This window comes from Pollachius pollachius, assembly GCF_949987615.1.
Source record: "Pollachius pollachius genome assembly, chromosome: 1".
In the NCBI taxonomy this organism is placed as follows: domain Eukaryota; kingdom Metazoa; phylum Chordata; class Actinopteri; order Gadiformes; family Gadidae; genus Pollachius; species Pollachius pollachius.
The window spans coordinates 33,636,920-33,652,180 of record NC_136934.1 but is presented as its reverse complement, the minus strand read 5'-3'; the positions used below and the strand labels follow the sequence as shown (position 1 = coordinate 33,652,180).

Sequence of the window (15,261 nt, the reverse complement as noted above, 5' to 3'; positions counted from 1 at the left end):
AGTGTTGTGTGCTTATGATTGTGCATGTAAACTATTGGGAGGCCTACAGTGCGCGGGCGCACACACACACACACACACACACACACACACACACACACACTATGTGCGCTATGAAGCAAAAAGTTAAAAAATAATAATAAAAGTGCATGTGGCTCTGAACAGGCTCATCTTATCAAAACTTTGCTCAAGTATTTTTTCTCTCTGGGACGACTTATGTTTTTCTCCGTCGCACTGTCTCCCCCTGTCTGTCCGAAGCGGTCTCTGCGCCTCTCCTCACACCATGTTCCTCTCTCCGGGGGTAGGGGCGACACACTCCTAATAACAGGAGAGCCGCGTGAGGTGGACTGCAATCCAACATCTCACTGGTCAACACCAGAGGACGACCATTGTTTTTCTTATTCTTGTTTAGTCATAAGGGGGGATTGGTGGGGAAATCCGTAGTAGTCAATATAGACAGCGTCCCGTTTACTGGTAAATTGTTAACTTTTTTTATTTATTAATAATATTAATAATTTAAACAGTTAGGCCTACATATTATATTATCCCACCTACGGACCCAGTTCTTTGAACAGGTGGATCGGGGGAGTAAACAAAGGAAAGGAGCAGAACAAGCTTGTACACAAAAATGACAAACTGCGATTACACACTCTGGATTAAAGATGTGTGTGTATGCACAGGCGCGACACGCGCTGCTTGTGTGTACGAGGCCACAGGTAGGCTACGTTACGTCTACTATAGGTTCGACAGATAGATGGATGGAGAAACAGGCAGAGAGAAAGAGAGAGAGAAAGAGCGGATGAAAGAAAGGGGAGAGGGAGAGAGACATTGACAGAGAGAGAGAGAGACTCAACCCCCTTCTTTAAACATACGCGCCGAGAACTGGCTCCGGTTTCGGCGGCGCTGGAGTGAAGCGGCGACGCGGGGAGAACCATAAATCTTCATATAGCGGCTGTTTTGATTAATGCAGCCGAGTCGAGCTAGGGGGCTGGACCTATCCCATTACGGCCTAATGGAAGATGGAGCGGCGCTGTCTCCACCACTAGGCCCCTGTCATTTGTTCCACTTTGCAGTCCATTTGGCCAAGAGACTACAAGCCACTCCATCAAAAATATTTTCAGAGTTAATTTCCGCCCGCTTAATTCGCCTTGATTCGGATTGCGTATCGAATGGCAGGATCGATTTTCGCCTGGCGTCTAAATTAAATAAAAGAGGGGGGTATACTTTAAGACCGCGTTTTCTTTCTTTTCTCTTTACCATCCATTCTTCCACCTCTTTTCCTGCCATCCTTTACTGTGGGGGCCCCTTGTTCTTTTTTTTCCGATGCATCTCATTTCCTCTTTTCCTCTCAGATTTTGATAGGATCATGTTAGTGAGCCTATAGGAGGGGAGGGGGGCGGGGGACTGTAGTTACAGATCAGGGGGACCAAGACATGTAGTTTAGGGTGAATAGATTTATAGATTTTTGTCATGAAATCTAAACACACACGCAAATAAAGTAACTTTGATTGACGGTGGAAGACAATTGTTGGTAGCCTGCAGTATGACTGAGTGGAAGTTGAAAATCAATATAAAAAAGGTAAGATGATAAAGGAGGGACTGTTATGATTTATAATATGCTTACACGCTAATTGTAGAAAATCACAAAGTAGCCTTCTAAAACAAGATAGACGGGGGTGAAAACAGGGTCTCCAACACTGCAAAGTCCAGCAGTGGAGAAGTGGGTTATATTTGGGCCGTTGGGTAACCGAGCAGCTGAAAAAATAATAGGGGAAAACTTACCAAAAAATAAATGAAAAGAGGCAAAAAGCGCAGTGACAAATTGGTCGAGTGTGTCGCGAATTCCCTTTTAGATTTAAAGCCGCATGTAGCCTATCGTCATATCTTTCCAGAGTAATTTATTTTCTCATTTCTCTCTCTCCTCAGCCCCACCGACCCTCTCCGGCGCGGTGGATTTATCTGGAAGCCCCCGCGCGCGCTCAGTCACGTGGCGATTGAGGAGGGAAAAAGTCAATAAAAGTCCTCGGCGACAACTGTTTCCCCGTCGGCTTCTTGTCTCCCCAGCATTATCCCTCATGCTCCGATCTTCTATTTGTTTATTTGCCGAAGTTGCTTTCTTATTCTTAACTTTTCTACTTTTTTTTTTTCCTGTTCCCATTATATTTCCTTTTATATATAAAGAATAAGTAGCGTTAAGTCTATCCCCCCTCATATAGGCTGCTAGACTTGGTCTCGGGGGAGGATGTATTGATTTTATTATTTCACTTACAGAAAGCCCATGCTTTGATATTACAAAATACGGGAAGCTATCAAATCTAATCCAGATGTTTCTGTGGCCACCACTTTTTCCCGAGAGATCAGCTTTAGGTCCAGTTGAAGGCAGGGCATATCAGCGCTCGTGATCACCATAATGAATCACAAGTGGACTGATGATGAGACTAATGAAACCTATAAAACACAGGTTTATTTATTAATATAATGTAAAATATGAGAATATCACCGATGGTCTTTTGCAAGAAAACCCATCTACTGGGACATAAAATGAAGAAGAGACTGACATGTCTGTTCAAAATGCTAAGACGTAGATCTCTACATAAGTGTACATGGTTATGTAGGCTAAGTCATTAATACGAATCCTCCAGACATACCCTTGTACTTACACTTCAAAGACAAAGCCCTCGGCGCCGCAGCTGCATCATAGGATATCCCAGCAGCCCGGCTGCCCAGGCTACGGTCGAGCGGAGCGGGTGGGGGACAATTGATAGGTCCCCACGTCCTCAGCACCCTTGGGGACATATACTTCCACCTCAAACAGGACTGATGACCAGCTCCACCCAGCAATATGACTTGTTCACCCAGCCCGTCTAACACGGGGGTCTCTATTTCAGTCACCACATCTGTTATTGTCTGATTCTTAAGAAAAAAGAAGCGAGGGGGGGTGTAGGTAATGAAATCAAAGTCCAACACACACACACACGTTCAACAAGCCTCTGGTAAGAAACACGCCGTGTCAATATTAATCTCACGGACAGAAAGTCGAAAGATGGCTTCTGTCACACATCATCTTTCCTTGCTCCTGTCTTTCTGTGGAGAGTGGAGAGAGATGGAGAGATGAGAGGGATGGATAGAGGATGGAGTAAGGATGGGGTGAGAATAAAGAGAGAGGATGGAGGGGGGAGGAGGAGGTTTTGGCTGAGAAAGGGAGGAAGTGGTTGGAGATTCATATGACTGTGGAAAGTGTTAAGGACCCTCAACCAAAATGTCCCATCTTGTAAGTGAACTGGTTTATTAAGAACGGCCATGCAAACCATTACAACAGTACGTAGTGCTGATACCCCAGGGCTCCATAAGGGACCTGGATCTCCGCCGCCCATGGAGTGTACATCTCTGTGTTTTTATGCAGGTCCCATAGTGCTGTCCATAGACATAGAGCTCAGACTATATGGAAAGGCTTGATTGCCAATATGTGTTACAGTATACTGAGGCAGGATTGCGTAATGGTGAGTGTGTTAGACTCTCAGCCAAAAGAGAGTTGAGGTGAGTTTCTGCCTGCCCTATGAACACAGCACAGTAGGAAACACCTCATTTCTCATGAACCTCACCAGAAATCAACTGGAGGAGAAAGTGTTTACTATTGCGGATAAAAGGCCAATGAAATGACATGAATGAGGCATATACTTATAAATCATTTAATTGAACAGGTAATTCAGTTCTACACTTGCTCGACACTTGAAGACTCCAGAACCAGTGATGTTTGTTGTGATCACAGGTAGATAGGAGAATGCTGATGAGAAACCCAGACTATTGGTAGTCAGTAGATCCAGTGGTTCAGAATCTAAAGCATAGGCCAGGGCCAATTCGACCATCACCTCCTCCTTGGGCCATGGAGGGAGCACGAGGTAAATCAGACTCTGGTAAACATCATGGATTCCAAGTCTTGGTGCGATGACCTTCTCCCGAATGTTGTGGAGGGAGTGAAATAGAATAAAGAAGTGCAACAAGTCTGAGTGAGACCTGAGTTACTGTAGTTTGGGGAACATTCCCTACGACTACTACTATATGCCATAAGGCAGCCCTCATAGTGATGTACCGCTAATGAGAGATAACAAAGGGCGGTTTTCTGTGATATAAGACTCAAAATGTCTTCCCATATTTCATCCAGCGCGTCAAAGACGCACACACCATCTTTTATTTATTCTGCAATAAACGCCATCTTTCTCCACCCCCTCACAGCAGGTTGGCTCCAACTAGTTCCGTCAAGAACACTTTCCTCTCTTTCACCCCTTCTCCATCTACTTCCGTTTTTTCTTCCCACCTCTTTCCTTCTTATTCTTACGCCCTCCCCACTCGCTTTACCTGTCACACTCTCCCCCTCTCCCTCGCTCTGCCGACTTCCCTCCATCCCTCTCACCCCCTTTACTTTCGACTTTCTTTTTTTCTCCCCACCTCCCCTTTTTCTTCCTCTTCTTCCTACGCACCGCACAGTCGACTAAGGCCCCTTCCTCCTCATAGTCTCTCTCCCTCTCTCGCTCTGCCTTGTCTCCCTCCATCCCTATCTCTCACTCGGCGTTCCCTCTCTCCTCCCCTGTGATGAATGAGTGTGTCGGCTGGCTGCAGTTCATATTTACTGAGCAGGGGAGCGCCGACTGTCAGTCTGCCCGGCCCTCCACATCTCTATCCCTCCGCTAAACAGACACGGAGAGCCAAAGGTTACTAGCGAGACTAGAGGAGAGGAGAAAGACGGCCACGGTCCGAGGCTGGAGCCAGACCCGCCACCAGCACCGCGGTAACCACGGTAACAGTTGGCTTGGTGGCCAGCTGCTCGGTGGACCCCGGCCCGCTACCTACGCCCACACGCCGCCGTGTGACGAGGAGTCAAATGGGTGCTGTGACCTGTGTGCTGACCCCTGCCTGAACGAGAGGGGGTGGGACGTGGGCCGGCGAGACCCCAAAGGGATGGGGCCGAGAGACACCCCCCCCTCCCAAAGCCCTGCAGAGCCACGGTCTCTTCCCACACACTGACCTCTGAGGCCGGCTAACACCAAACCCGCCGTAGCATGACCACCGCGCTGACACCCCACCGCCCGGCGCACAATGTGTTCCCCTGCCAAATTGACAAAAAATATAGACAGTAAATACAAGGAAAATTGGATAGCTCAAATTACCTTACAAAAAGAAAATCCACCGAGAACCCCCAGTCCTTCTCCAGCCGCCCGCTCCAATTGGACTTTTATAAGATCCAATAAGGGGTAATTTAATTTTATATTTTTTTAGACCACAACACCAAAGACAACCCAGCATCTGTCAAAGAGGTCAAATTGAAAATGCCTTTGCCGTTCGGCTGTTCAACCGGGAAAGGCTAAATAAATGTTGAGTTTTGGGTTTCCAATTGCTGGCGTTTTTCAGTCCTATCAGGGTTTCTATATCTGGCAACAATAAACCGGAGATATAGTCTTTGTATATATATATACAGCGAGTGGCTAAAAACTGTACACTGCCAGTCTGAATCAGGAGAAAATAGGAGCAGGAAAAGAGTGGAATACTGAGAGCATGGAAGGAAAGCATCAGCCATAATCATCTAAATATTAGGGAAAATTGGACATGGGAAAGGGGAAAATTGGACATGGGAAAAGATTTTTCTTTTGTTTCACAGCCCTGAATGCACCAACTAGGAAGACAATGTCTCCAAACAGAGGAAGAAATGAACAGATATAGCCCTATCTGGTTACCACTATTATAAAGATACCTAGATACACAGGAGAGAAAATGATTGACTGATTGATGATGTCGTTTATATCGTCCATCACACAATGATATTCCGTCTTATATAGTACTGAGGCCTTCAGATGGAGAAAATGACCAATCTGACCAAGACAATATCCAAGACAATATAATCCCTCATTAAGTACTACATTCCTCTATTAAAGAGCACATCAAATAGGGGCCAGAGCCATGCCTCATCTCCACAGCCTGAACTTTACTGAGCGCGGCTGGGGAGACAGATCTTCTGACATAGCCTTCTCCCACAGCATCCGTTCTGCGGCTATCTGTTTCCCCCTAATGTCAGCTGGGAGGAACTGCTGCCGCCTCCACACACAGCACACTACTCTCCAGAGCCAGCGGAGCCCAATCTGCATCCGGCCTGACACAGGGCTACCACACGCTCCCCTCTCCAGCGGTACAGGGCACAGTGAAACCAAAGAGAGGAGACACGCTGAACACAAAGCCAAAGCAAAAAGCACCTTGATCTGTTAGCATCCATCATCCGTTGCCATGCTTACGTTCCATGTACCCGCCCCCTCCACCTATTCGAAACACACACACGCACAGACACACACACACACATAGGCACACACACACGCAGACACACACGCACACAAACACACACACACACACACACACACACCACGGCTCTAGAGCATATTTGTCCATCTACCTGCCACGCCAATGGAACATTCCAGAAACATCTGCTGTGCAATCTATCTCAATTTTCCAAATCTATTAACTTTCTTTGTGTGGCCTGCTGCTCCTCAGGCCCGATCTTTAAAAGCCGTGGTTGTTCAACAATTATGATAACTGCGACGGAGGGAATTAGAAGATGCACCCATTCATCTCTGTACCCCTCCCCCGTACCGACATGACGCAGCTAAATGAAAAATGGACACGCTTTAAGAAGTATTGATTCCAGCTTTAAACAAAGGTACACTCAATATTATTTACCCCTAAATACATCTTTGTTATCTGTGCTGTAGTCGTAGTAGCTGGCTCTGTCCTGGTAATCGCGGACATAAAAATAATAGGCCAATTCTCTTTCAATTGAGCGAGACAGGCTTGTTTGGGGTGCGTGTCGTTGTGATGCATGGCCTGGGTTGAATAAAGGTGTGTGGGGAAGAACCGCTTCTGATGAGTTCGGCCCTATCAGGGTCCATACTGCCCCTACGGCCTCCAACTGACACCTAGATGCAAAAAATAGAAAAATAGTAGTGAGGGTGCTGTACAAAAATAATTATCCAACAACATTTCCTCTACATTTGATTGGTAATTGCTCTTCTTCCTTAGAGATGTTTTATGTATTGATTTCAGTGAGAATTTTTTTTACACGTTTTTTCCAGTTTCTCAAATGAGAAACAGGAATAAAAATGAAGACCCTTTGTTTTTGTTTATTTCACATGAACAATATTTATCCATCTTATTCCTTTAAAGTATCCTGATTTTAAACCAAAGCCAAAGAACAGACCAAAGTTTCGGCTCTTCACACATGAAGGACGCTCATAAAGGCACACACCATTCATTGTGTCAGTTAGTTTGCTTGTCATATTAAATGTTTAACCAAGAGGCATGGCAATAAAACATAAACATTTCGCAGCTGTTGGCTTAATGTGGGTGACTTAAAAAAACAGTGTTGTCATCCTAGGATTTTACAATCCATCTTAACACATTGCAATGCAGTATATATATATATATATATATATATATATATATATATATATATATATATATATAAATGTTTGTTTTTGATGATACAATTGGTATCTGGCTTTTCAGACTCAAACAAAGAAACATGATTCTTTCCCATGTTAAAGGATGATTGTAGCTTGTAAATTTAAACACATATTCACAATCTATATTCTACTCATTAGAACTGAGACAAATGGTTCTGACGTTGATTGCACAGACTTGTATCATGAATCCAACATTTTAATAACATGCTACTAAAGTGTAATTGGGTAGGAAGAAACAAATTAAGAAAATGCTGCAGCAGCACAGAAATCAAAAGAATTTTCCCATCAAGCTAATTTATATTTTTGTGTGATAAGAATAAAAAATAATAGGTATAACAATTTTTATTTTTTTTCCATTCCCCTCCCAAGTACTTTTTCAATATTAACTGTGAACATAATGCGATTCCTGGCATTTCCCATGGGTCGGTTGAGGAGCTTCCTGTGAGGCCTCTAATGTGTATCATCAGGGACTGTTTTGGTTTCCTACCTACTCACTGGCGTGGCCCCTGGCGGCAGGACTTCCTGATGCTCCACCTACAGCCAGGGCACCGGAGGGGTCCGTTGTGCATGTGCACTGCCATCCTGTGCATGAGGAGTGGTGGCAGTGAATTCTGGTGTTCCGGAAGTAGTCTGAGCTGCGGGGGGCAGAAGGGGAACGTGAGCTTCTGGGGTGGAACGACAGGGTGGGCCTGGTTCCTATGTGGCCTCATCTGTCCAGGAGACTAGAAGATGCAGCTGCAGTGGGGACCCTTGTACACAGAAGACATGGAGTGGATGCGGGTGTCTCTGGACAGCGTTGGTATATTCCTCTGAGTGCTATCATTGACATGTCACTTCAGGAAGTTTGCGTTGGTATAGGGCAGGATGTGTCATTGTGAAAAGGGGTGCAACTCCGATGGGACTGGCAGGGTTGAAACTTCGGAAAAGAGAGATTATACTAATAAATAATACATTTATAAACGTGTTATTTATCTTTTTCTTTTAATTTATAATACTTTTTTCTGTTTTTTTTAAAGTGATTTAAAGGTGGAGTTGGTGTGCTACGATACACCTGCAGGCCTGCATTAACCTGCCATTGGGCCCTGGGGCTGAGAGGTTTCGTAGGCCCCCTGAGAAGGGATCTTACAATGAAGATATGTAAATTATTTTCCAACATTTTGCCGTTGTCGACGGGGGGGGGGGCACTGGGCCTAGCTACCACTAGTGGCCCTCTTTTTTCTTGGCTCATGATCTTTGTAAGCCCCAAACAAAAAATCACATTGTCTTGGGCCTACGCCGATCGGGGGGGCTTTTTTTGTTTTGCTGTAGCTCATGATAGGCCCCCTGATTGTCGTAGGCCCTGGGGCAGGTAAGCCCGTGCATTAAGGCGGCCTTGTACACATGCATTGTTTTAGCCATCCTTCAGTGAATACATTTTGAACACCTGAAAGAAGATCGCATTTTGTGTTATTGTAGTATTTACACACACAAGAACCCCAGCAAGTAGCTTAAAGATACATAATCAAGCCTAAAAGCATTTGAAACCTTTCTGACCATGTCTCCTCTGGCAAAGAATACAAATGGAGTTGCTTACCTTATAAGCATTTTATAAACTCCTATAAGGAGTTTGATGGGGATCCTCCACGAACCCATTAGAACAGGGTGCGTTCTTGGACTCCCACGGTCTTCATTTTGGCATTACCAGTCTTCACGCTGTGGCAGATTGTATGGTCTTCTCTACTTCCTCTACGGCCCAATATCTAAATACACTTGTTGGTTGTATAACCTTTGTAGAGTAGGCTCCTCTTCTTCTGCCTCTCGAACTCATTTTGACAGATGTATGTAACTTGTTTTCCGCCTGAGAAGTTATATTTTTAGGGCACCCAGGCCCCCTTTTGATCCTTTCTCTTGTGCGAGTCATAAAAGTTTACAAAATATTTTATCTTTTACCTGAAGGCTCCGACCCAAGTCTGCCCCTTATTTTGATCTTGATGGATGAATTCTCCTTCAATGGCGCAGTTTTTTTAAGATGACTTGGGTAAATGTGTCATCTTTTTGTTCTCTTTCTTCCTTTCAACAAAACAAATACACAAGCAATAGAACAAACTGTACGGTCATGTATCCAACAACGTAGTGGAGAAGTTGACACTTTTAAAGGCAGCGAGTGTATAAACCATTTGCACGAGCTTGCTTCAGACCATTTTTTTATTTGACTGCTCAAGACAGCATTTATCTTTTATTTACCAGACAGGCAGTACGTTTGTGTTGTGCGACACCAATGCACATTTGTGTGCATTGGTGAAAAAAAACCAACGTAAGCCTATATGGATAACTGAGGATGGAGTTGTGTGGGAATGTGCGTTTCAGCATAACTTACCTACCCAAACAACCACATGAAAGCTTCTGTTCCACTCACAACAATAAGAACTAGGAGTACCGTTCTGCTTGGCCGTAAAGCAAAAGGAGTCTCCGGCCCGGTGCCAGGCACCAAGACCAAGGGCCCATAACCTACGGCCCATCTACACCGAAACCACATCTGTATGATGTAAAATAATACGGATATGGACATCATATCAAAAAACATAGTTGACCTCAGGAGATCATTTAAAATCAAACCTGTGTATGAATGTATCTTTAGTATTGCATTATTTGCTCTATGTGTAGGCCTACTGTGCCCATACACAAATTAATGTTTGAATGTAAAAATAATTAATGCGTTAATGTATGTGGAACAGTCTAATAATCAAGGCTCAGACCGACATCATGATCATACCCGCAATGGTCTGCTATACAAAAGCAACCCATACAAACATTTTATATACATATTTTACTTCGCAAACGCAAACTAACTAATTTAAATCAGGACAGTTACATAGTCACGTCATTATCTGGACAGAATTTACATTTCTCACATTCATTAAATAAATAAAATACAATGAGATACAATGAATGGCTTGATAAATAATAACTGTTGTAGTGTTTTTTTTTAATAATGCAAGTGCTGTAGCCATAGTGTTGGAATTAGAAAAGTATACACACAATTTCCAAACCCATCTATGAATTGAATTGATCATAATGCGTGACGTAGTTGTGACATGTAGTAAAACAATATGAACATAACTATGTTCTTCAAACAAATTCAACTGCAGTGATCAGGAGACAGACAGACACAGTTAAACCAACACTTACTAATCTACCTATAAAGCCAGGGATCTGTGTGTGTGTGTGGGTGCCGGTTATTTCTAGAACCCTGTGTATTGCTGAGGACCCAAGGAAGTGCAGTGTCTATCGTGAGATGGTTTGAATGAGTAAAGGAGCTGCAGGCACCAATACAGGTATTGAAGAAATCAGCCCCTTTGACCGGGAACTGCACTATTGAATTCTACACCAATCTCTTTGAACGGAACCCGTGACCCAAAACACTGATCTGTAATCTGCCTGGCTCTGGTTTCTTGCCGTTCTGATATTGCTGTTTGAAATTCTCCAATTCGAACTCGTGGTTAAATGATAAAGAGGGTCTGGGTATGAAAATGTAAAGCAGAAAACAGATGAGCTAATTGTCATGTTGTGTCTTTATCTTTGATACTAAAGTGTTTTATCTCCAGCAGTACTCTCTTATCAAAAGACGGTTCACATAGCTCAGAGTTTAAGGACCGAGTCGTTACAAGCACCTCAAAGTGAATCAGCGACATTTGGCCACATGTCCACTGAGGTGGTGAGAACGGGCGAACCTGCGATGGCATTTGGGGCAGGAGTGAGGCTTCTCCCCCGTGTGGGTCAACATGTGGGTCTTCAGATGCCCCGACAGCCGGAAACCCTTCCCGCACTCCTGGCAGGTGTAGGGCCGCAGGTTGGTGTGGATCCTCATGTGCTTGCCCAGGTCTCCTGAAGACGTGTAGCGGCGGTGGCAGTCGGAGCACTCGAAGGGCTTCTCTCCAGAGTGTGTCCTCTTGTGCTTCACCAGATCCCCCGACTGGGCGAAGCTCTTGCTGCATTCGCCGCACTTGTACGGCCGCTCCCCGGTGTGCGTGCGCTGGTGGTTGCGCAAGTGGGAGATGCGGATGAATCGGTTGCCGCAGACGGTGCAGTGGTAGGGCCTCTCCCCGGTGTGGGTCCTCAGGTGGATCTTTAAAGCTCCCAGGTCTCCGATCTTCAGGCCGCAGTCCCCGCACTGGTGGGCCTTCTCGTGGGTGTGGAGCTTGCTGTGAATGCGCAGGTTCTTCCGAGAGTTGAAGTCCTTCCCGCAGGTGGCGCAGTGGAAGGGTTTGTCGCTGGAGTGAGACAGGAGGTGTATGTCCAGACTGGCCTTGAAGCCAAACTGTTTCCCACACTCGGGGCAGGCGTAGTCCTTCTTGCCCGAGTGGGTGGTCAGGTGGCACTTGAGGTGGTAGGAGCGCCGGAAGGCCTTGCTGCAGACCTCGCACTTGTAGGGCTTCTCGCCCGTGTGGATCTTCATGTGGTGCCGCCAGCCGCTGCGCTCCGAGAACCTCTTGCCGCAGTCCTTACAGACGAAGGGCCGGTCCCCCGTGTGGGTGCGCATGTGGTCCCCCAGGCTCTGCGGCGTGGCCATCTGCTTGCCGCACTCGGGGCAGTCCACTCCGGTGTCGAAGCAGACGGGGCTGTCCTGGGGCCGGGTGTTCCCAGGCTCGTGGCACACGTGAGGACCCTGACCCCAGGTCTTCTCAAAACTCTTCCCGCAGTCGCCGCAGCTGAGGTGCCCGCCCCGGGTGGCCACAGACATGTCGTGCCAGCGCTGGCAGTGGTTCCTGAGGTTCTTGAGGTACTGGAAGCTGCGGGCGCACATGGGGCACGGGTGCAGCCGCCTTGGAGGAGGCGCGGGGTGGGCCTCCCGGCCGTGCGCTCGCAGGGCCACCTTGGAGGTGAAAGTGCGGCTGCAGTCCGGACAACTGTGCTTGGGGGCGGGGCTTAGCTTTTGGCTGGAAAGGCATTTTTTCAAGTCATTGAGGTATTCTTTCTGGTGGACCCATTTGACGTGGTTCTCCAGGAAATCCCAGCTGGTGAAGGAGACACTGCAGTGCTGACAGGGGAAGAACGGCGTACCTCCTGAGGGAACGAGTGACAGAAGAAGCAAATGTCAATTTATGATAGCCATATTATGTGCGCAATGCTTTTTCTATTTTTAACACTGCAGTAACAATTAATGCTTGGGAGAATTGTGACACAGAATAGTTTAATAGATACACTGATTACATGAACAAATCGAAATGTGAATTTACTATAATTTCAGTATTATAGTTCCTACCTTCACCGTCCTCTGCTCCATCAGTATTTTGGTTGTTCTCTGCGTCTTCAGCGTCTTCTTGTAGCTGCTGGCTACCACTCTCCTTTTCAGCATTGGACTCTGGTTCTTCCTTTACCAATGCAGAAGTGATGTCTATTTGCAGTTCCGAAGAAGACTCCTGCTTAATGTTATTGCTATTTTGTTCTGCAGATTGAGCTGCCTTGGATGTTACAGTGTCAGAGTCGTTACAACTCGACGTGGTGCTGAAATGTTGTTGCTCGCTGATGGCAAGGACCTCTTGCTCCTCTTTTATGGCAATGTTCAATTCAAGGGCATTTGCGTGACGCGGCCCAGTGTCCTCTTTATCAACATCCAACTTCAATGTTGATTCAGTTTTGGTTATGACCAGCTCGGCACGTTTAACTGTCTTAGTCTTTCTAGGTAAAGACTTCCTTCTTGCATACTTGATCTTCATTTTGCCCTTATTTTCATCTCTGCTTGCAGCCTGTAGATTAAAAACATTGGCGGTGTGCACACAAAGAAACGCACGGCTTTCAGATGCGTGTGAAATAGTATAGATATCGGGCATTCAAACAGTGCACCAACATTACATATAACGCACTTAACATGATTCAAAGTGCGTTTGATTCTTCCCTTTTCATTACGTCTAGCAACGCTCAAACTCCACTACTGTCCGTACTGCTGCCAGATTCCATTATCCGCTGGTTTCCCCTTCCGTTGCACGATGTGTGCAAATGAGAATAGCTGCTTATTCTGAGTGATAAAGCTGAGGTTGCCTTTGAACCGTAGTCGTAGTTAGCTGGATAGCGTCCTGCAGACGGGCACCGTGGTCAGTCATCACAGGAGCAGCTTTGGCAACATACCGGAAATATGGCGGAAAAGCCAACCACTTCCGGTTGTTCTGACCAACCATTCCCCCTAACAATAACGCCAATGTTAGAGTTTGTTAATTCTCACTTATGTCTGATATTATTACTGATATTATGAATAATATAGCCATTAAGTGACGGACAGAGATATATTAATATTAATATTGAGGTTAAACAAGTTTTCTTCCACTTTGACTTTATTGCCGCCAACTCATCGCCAGGACATAATCTGCAGTCTTTACAGTCTTCTGTACAACACGGTTCCCTTCTTTGAAAATACAACACAGAAAAATAATCCTATACAAAGATAAGACAGCATGTGAACAAAAAAAAAAAAAATGGGTAAAAAAGTTGTGATGCTTAATTGTGTTAATGAGTTGTAATACATATTATCATTCAAACGAAATTCGTTTTAGTGAGATTTTAGTTTCATACAATTTTTCTTTGCTTTTATAAGAGATACAATAGCACCATTCACACACGATCAACCACAACTGCATGCCATTCAGCCTCTATAAACAGCATTTTATCGTGTAGGTGGATGAATATCGATGAGGAGGAACCTCACCCTTTCGCTTTCACATAAATAAAGGAATATGATGCCTCCATCGAGTGCACAAACAATTAAATTAAGACCAACTCTTACTACCGGTACAATGTAACAAGAAGCACCACTCACTCCTTGATATGGAGGGTGGTCAGAAGTTCAGCAAGTAAGCATGTATTTTTTCTTCACATTTCTCACCAGGAGAAGGCCACTTCCCACTTCATTCACTGTACTTTTCCAACATCATTATAATATACGAAGAACAATTCCCATGCTGTATGTGCATCTCACTTGTTTAAATTAACAAATCATATTTGAATTGACCTATTGAGTCATCCTTATGAAAGGGATTTGGCATCCAAACTATTACAGCAAAAGCCAAACATTCTTTGACAATAATATTCATTCCTTCATTTGTTTAACTTGATAAAAATAAAGACGCAATCCTTAAACTGCTCTGAAACAAAAACAAAACCTCTTTTTAATGTTATCCTTGATAAAGTGAGCCCAGAGATGGATGATCAGATTCAGACAGTGAAGTCTGTGACTCTAAGCAGTGGGCGGGACTTTTATTTTCCAATCCGAACCTCCCGAACCTTGGCGCGCTATAAAGGAATGACACGTTGTTGAACTAACATAGTTAAGTGTGCACCTATTGACCACGGAGGCACAAGGCAAGCGGACGTGAAGGCAAATGAGCAAATTGACAATTAACCAAAAGACGAACAAAAAACACAAATCCAAGAACATCAACCATGCTCACATGTATGAATATGCAAAACTACTCTAAAGTTTACAGTCAGTTTTACAAGATGAAGTAGCCTGCTATATATTAAATAATTGCATTCACACAGGACATAAATCCATTGGGTAGGACCAATCATTCTCTTTTCCTCCCCCCCTCCCATCTGACGCAACCAAGTGTTGCACATCAGGTTGCAGTGATCTTACGTTCAGTTTTTTTGCCATTGCAACTGATGATTGTCACTCTTACAGGTTTAAAGCACGTATTGGTTCCAAAACATCTCTACCCTTTATGGGCCAATGTGACGGAGAAGAGGAGTAAAGGCTGTCCAGCTGCAGTCCTGTCCGTGGACCGTACAA

The 15,261-nt window shown here is 45.0% G+C and overlaps 1 protein-coding gene across 1 annotated transcript; it reads right to left on the bottom strand.

The window, feature by feature from the left end:
• Nucleotides 1-10,453: 10,453 nt before the first annotated feature.
• Nucleotides 10,454-13,557, bottom strand: LOC307090439 (uncharacterized protein). Its single transcript, XM_079757084.1, has 2 exons — nucleotides 12,742-13,557; nucleotides 10,454-12,542 (listed from the first exon to the last, which is right to left on the bottom strand). The coding sequence occupies exons 1-2, from the start codon at nucleotides 13,307-13,309 to the stop codon at nucleotides 11,161-11,163; spliced, it is 1,950 nt and encodes a 649-aa protein (XP_079613210.1). The 5' UTR covers nucleotides 13,310-13,557; the 3' UTR covers nucleotides 10,454-11,160.
• Nucleotides 13,558-15,261: the final 1,704 nt, after the last annotated feature.

Bases quoted from the DNA above. Each gene is read 5' to 3' on its own strand.
- LOC307090439 (XM_079757084.1), bottom strand. From the start codon at position 13,309: ATGCCCGATATCTATACTATTTCACACGCATCTGAAAGCCGTGCGTTT. The intron at 12,543-12,741 runs GTAGGAACTATA...TCGTTCCCTCAG, and splicing joins TGGAGCAGAGGACGGTGAAG to GAGGTACGCCGTTCTTCCCC.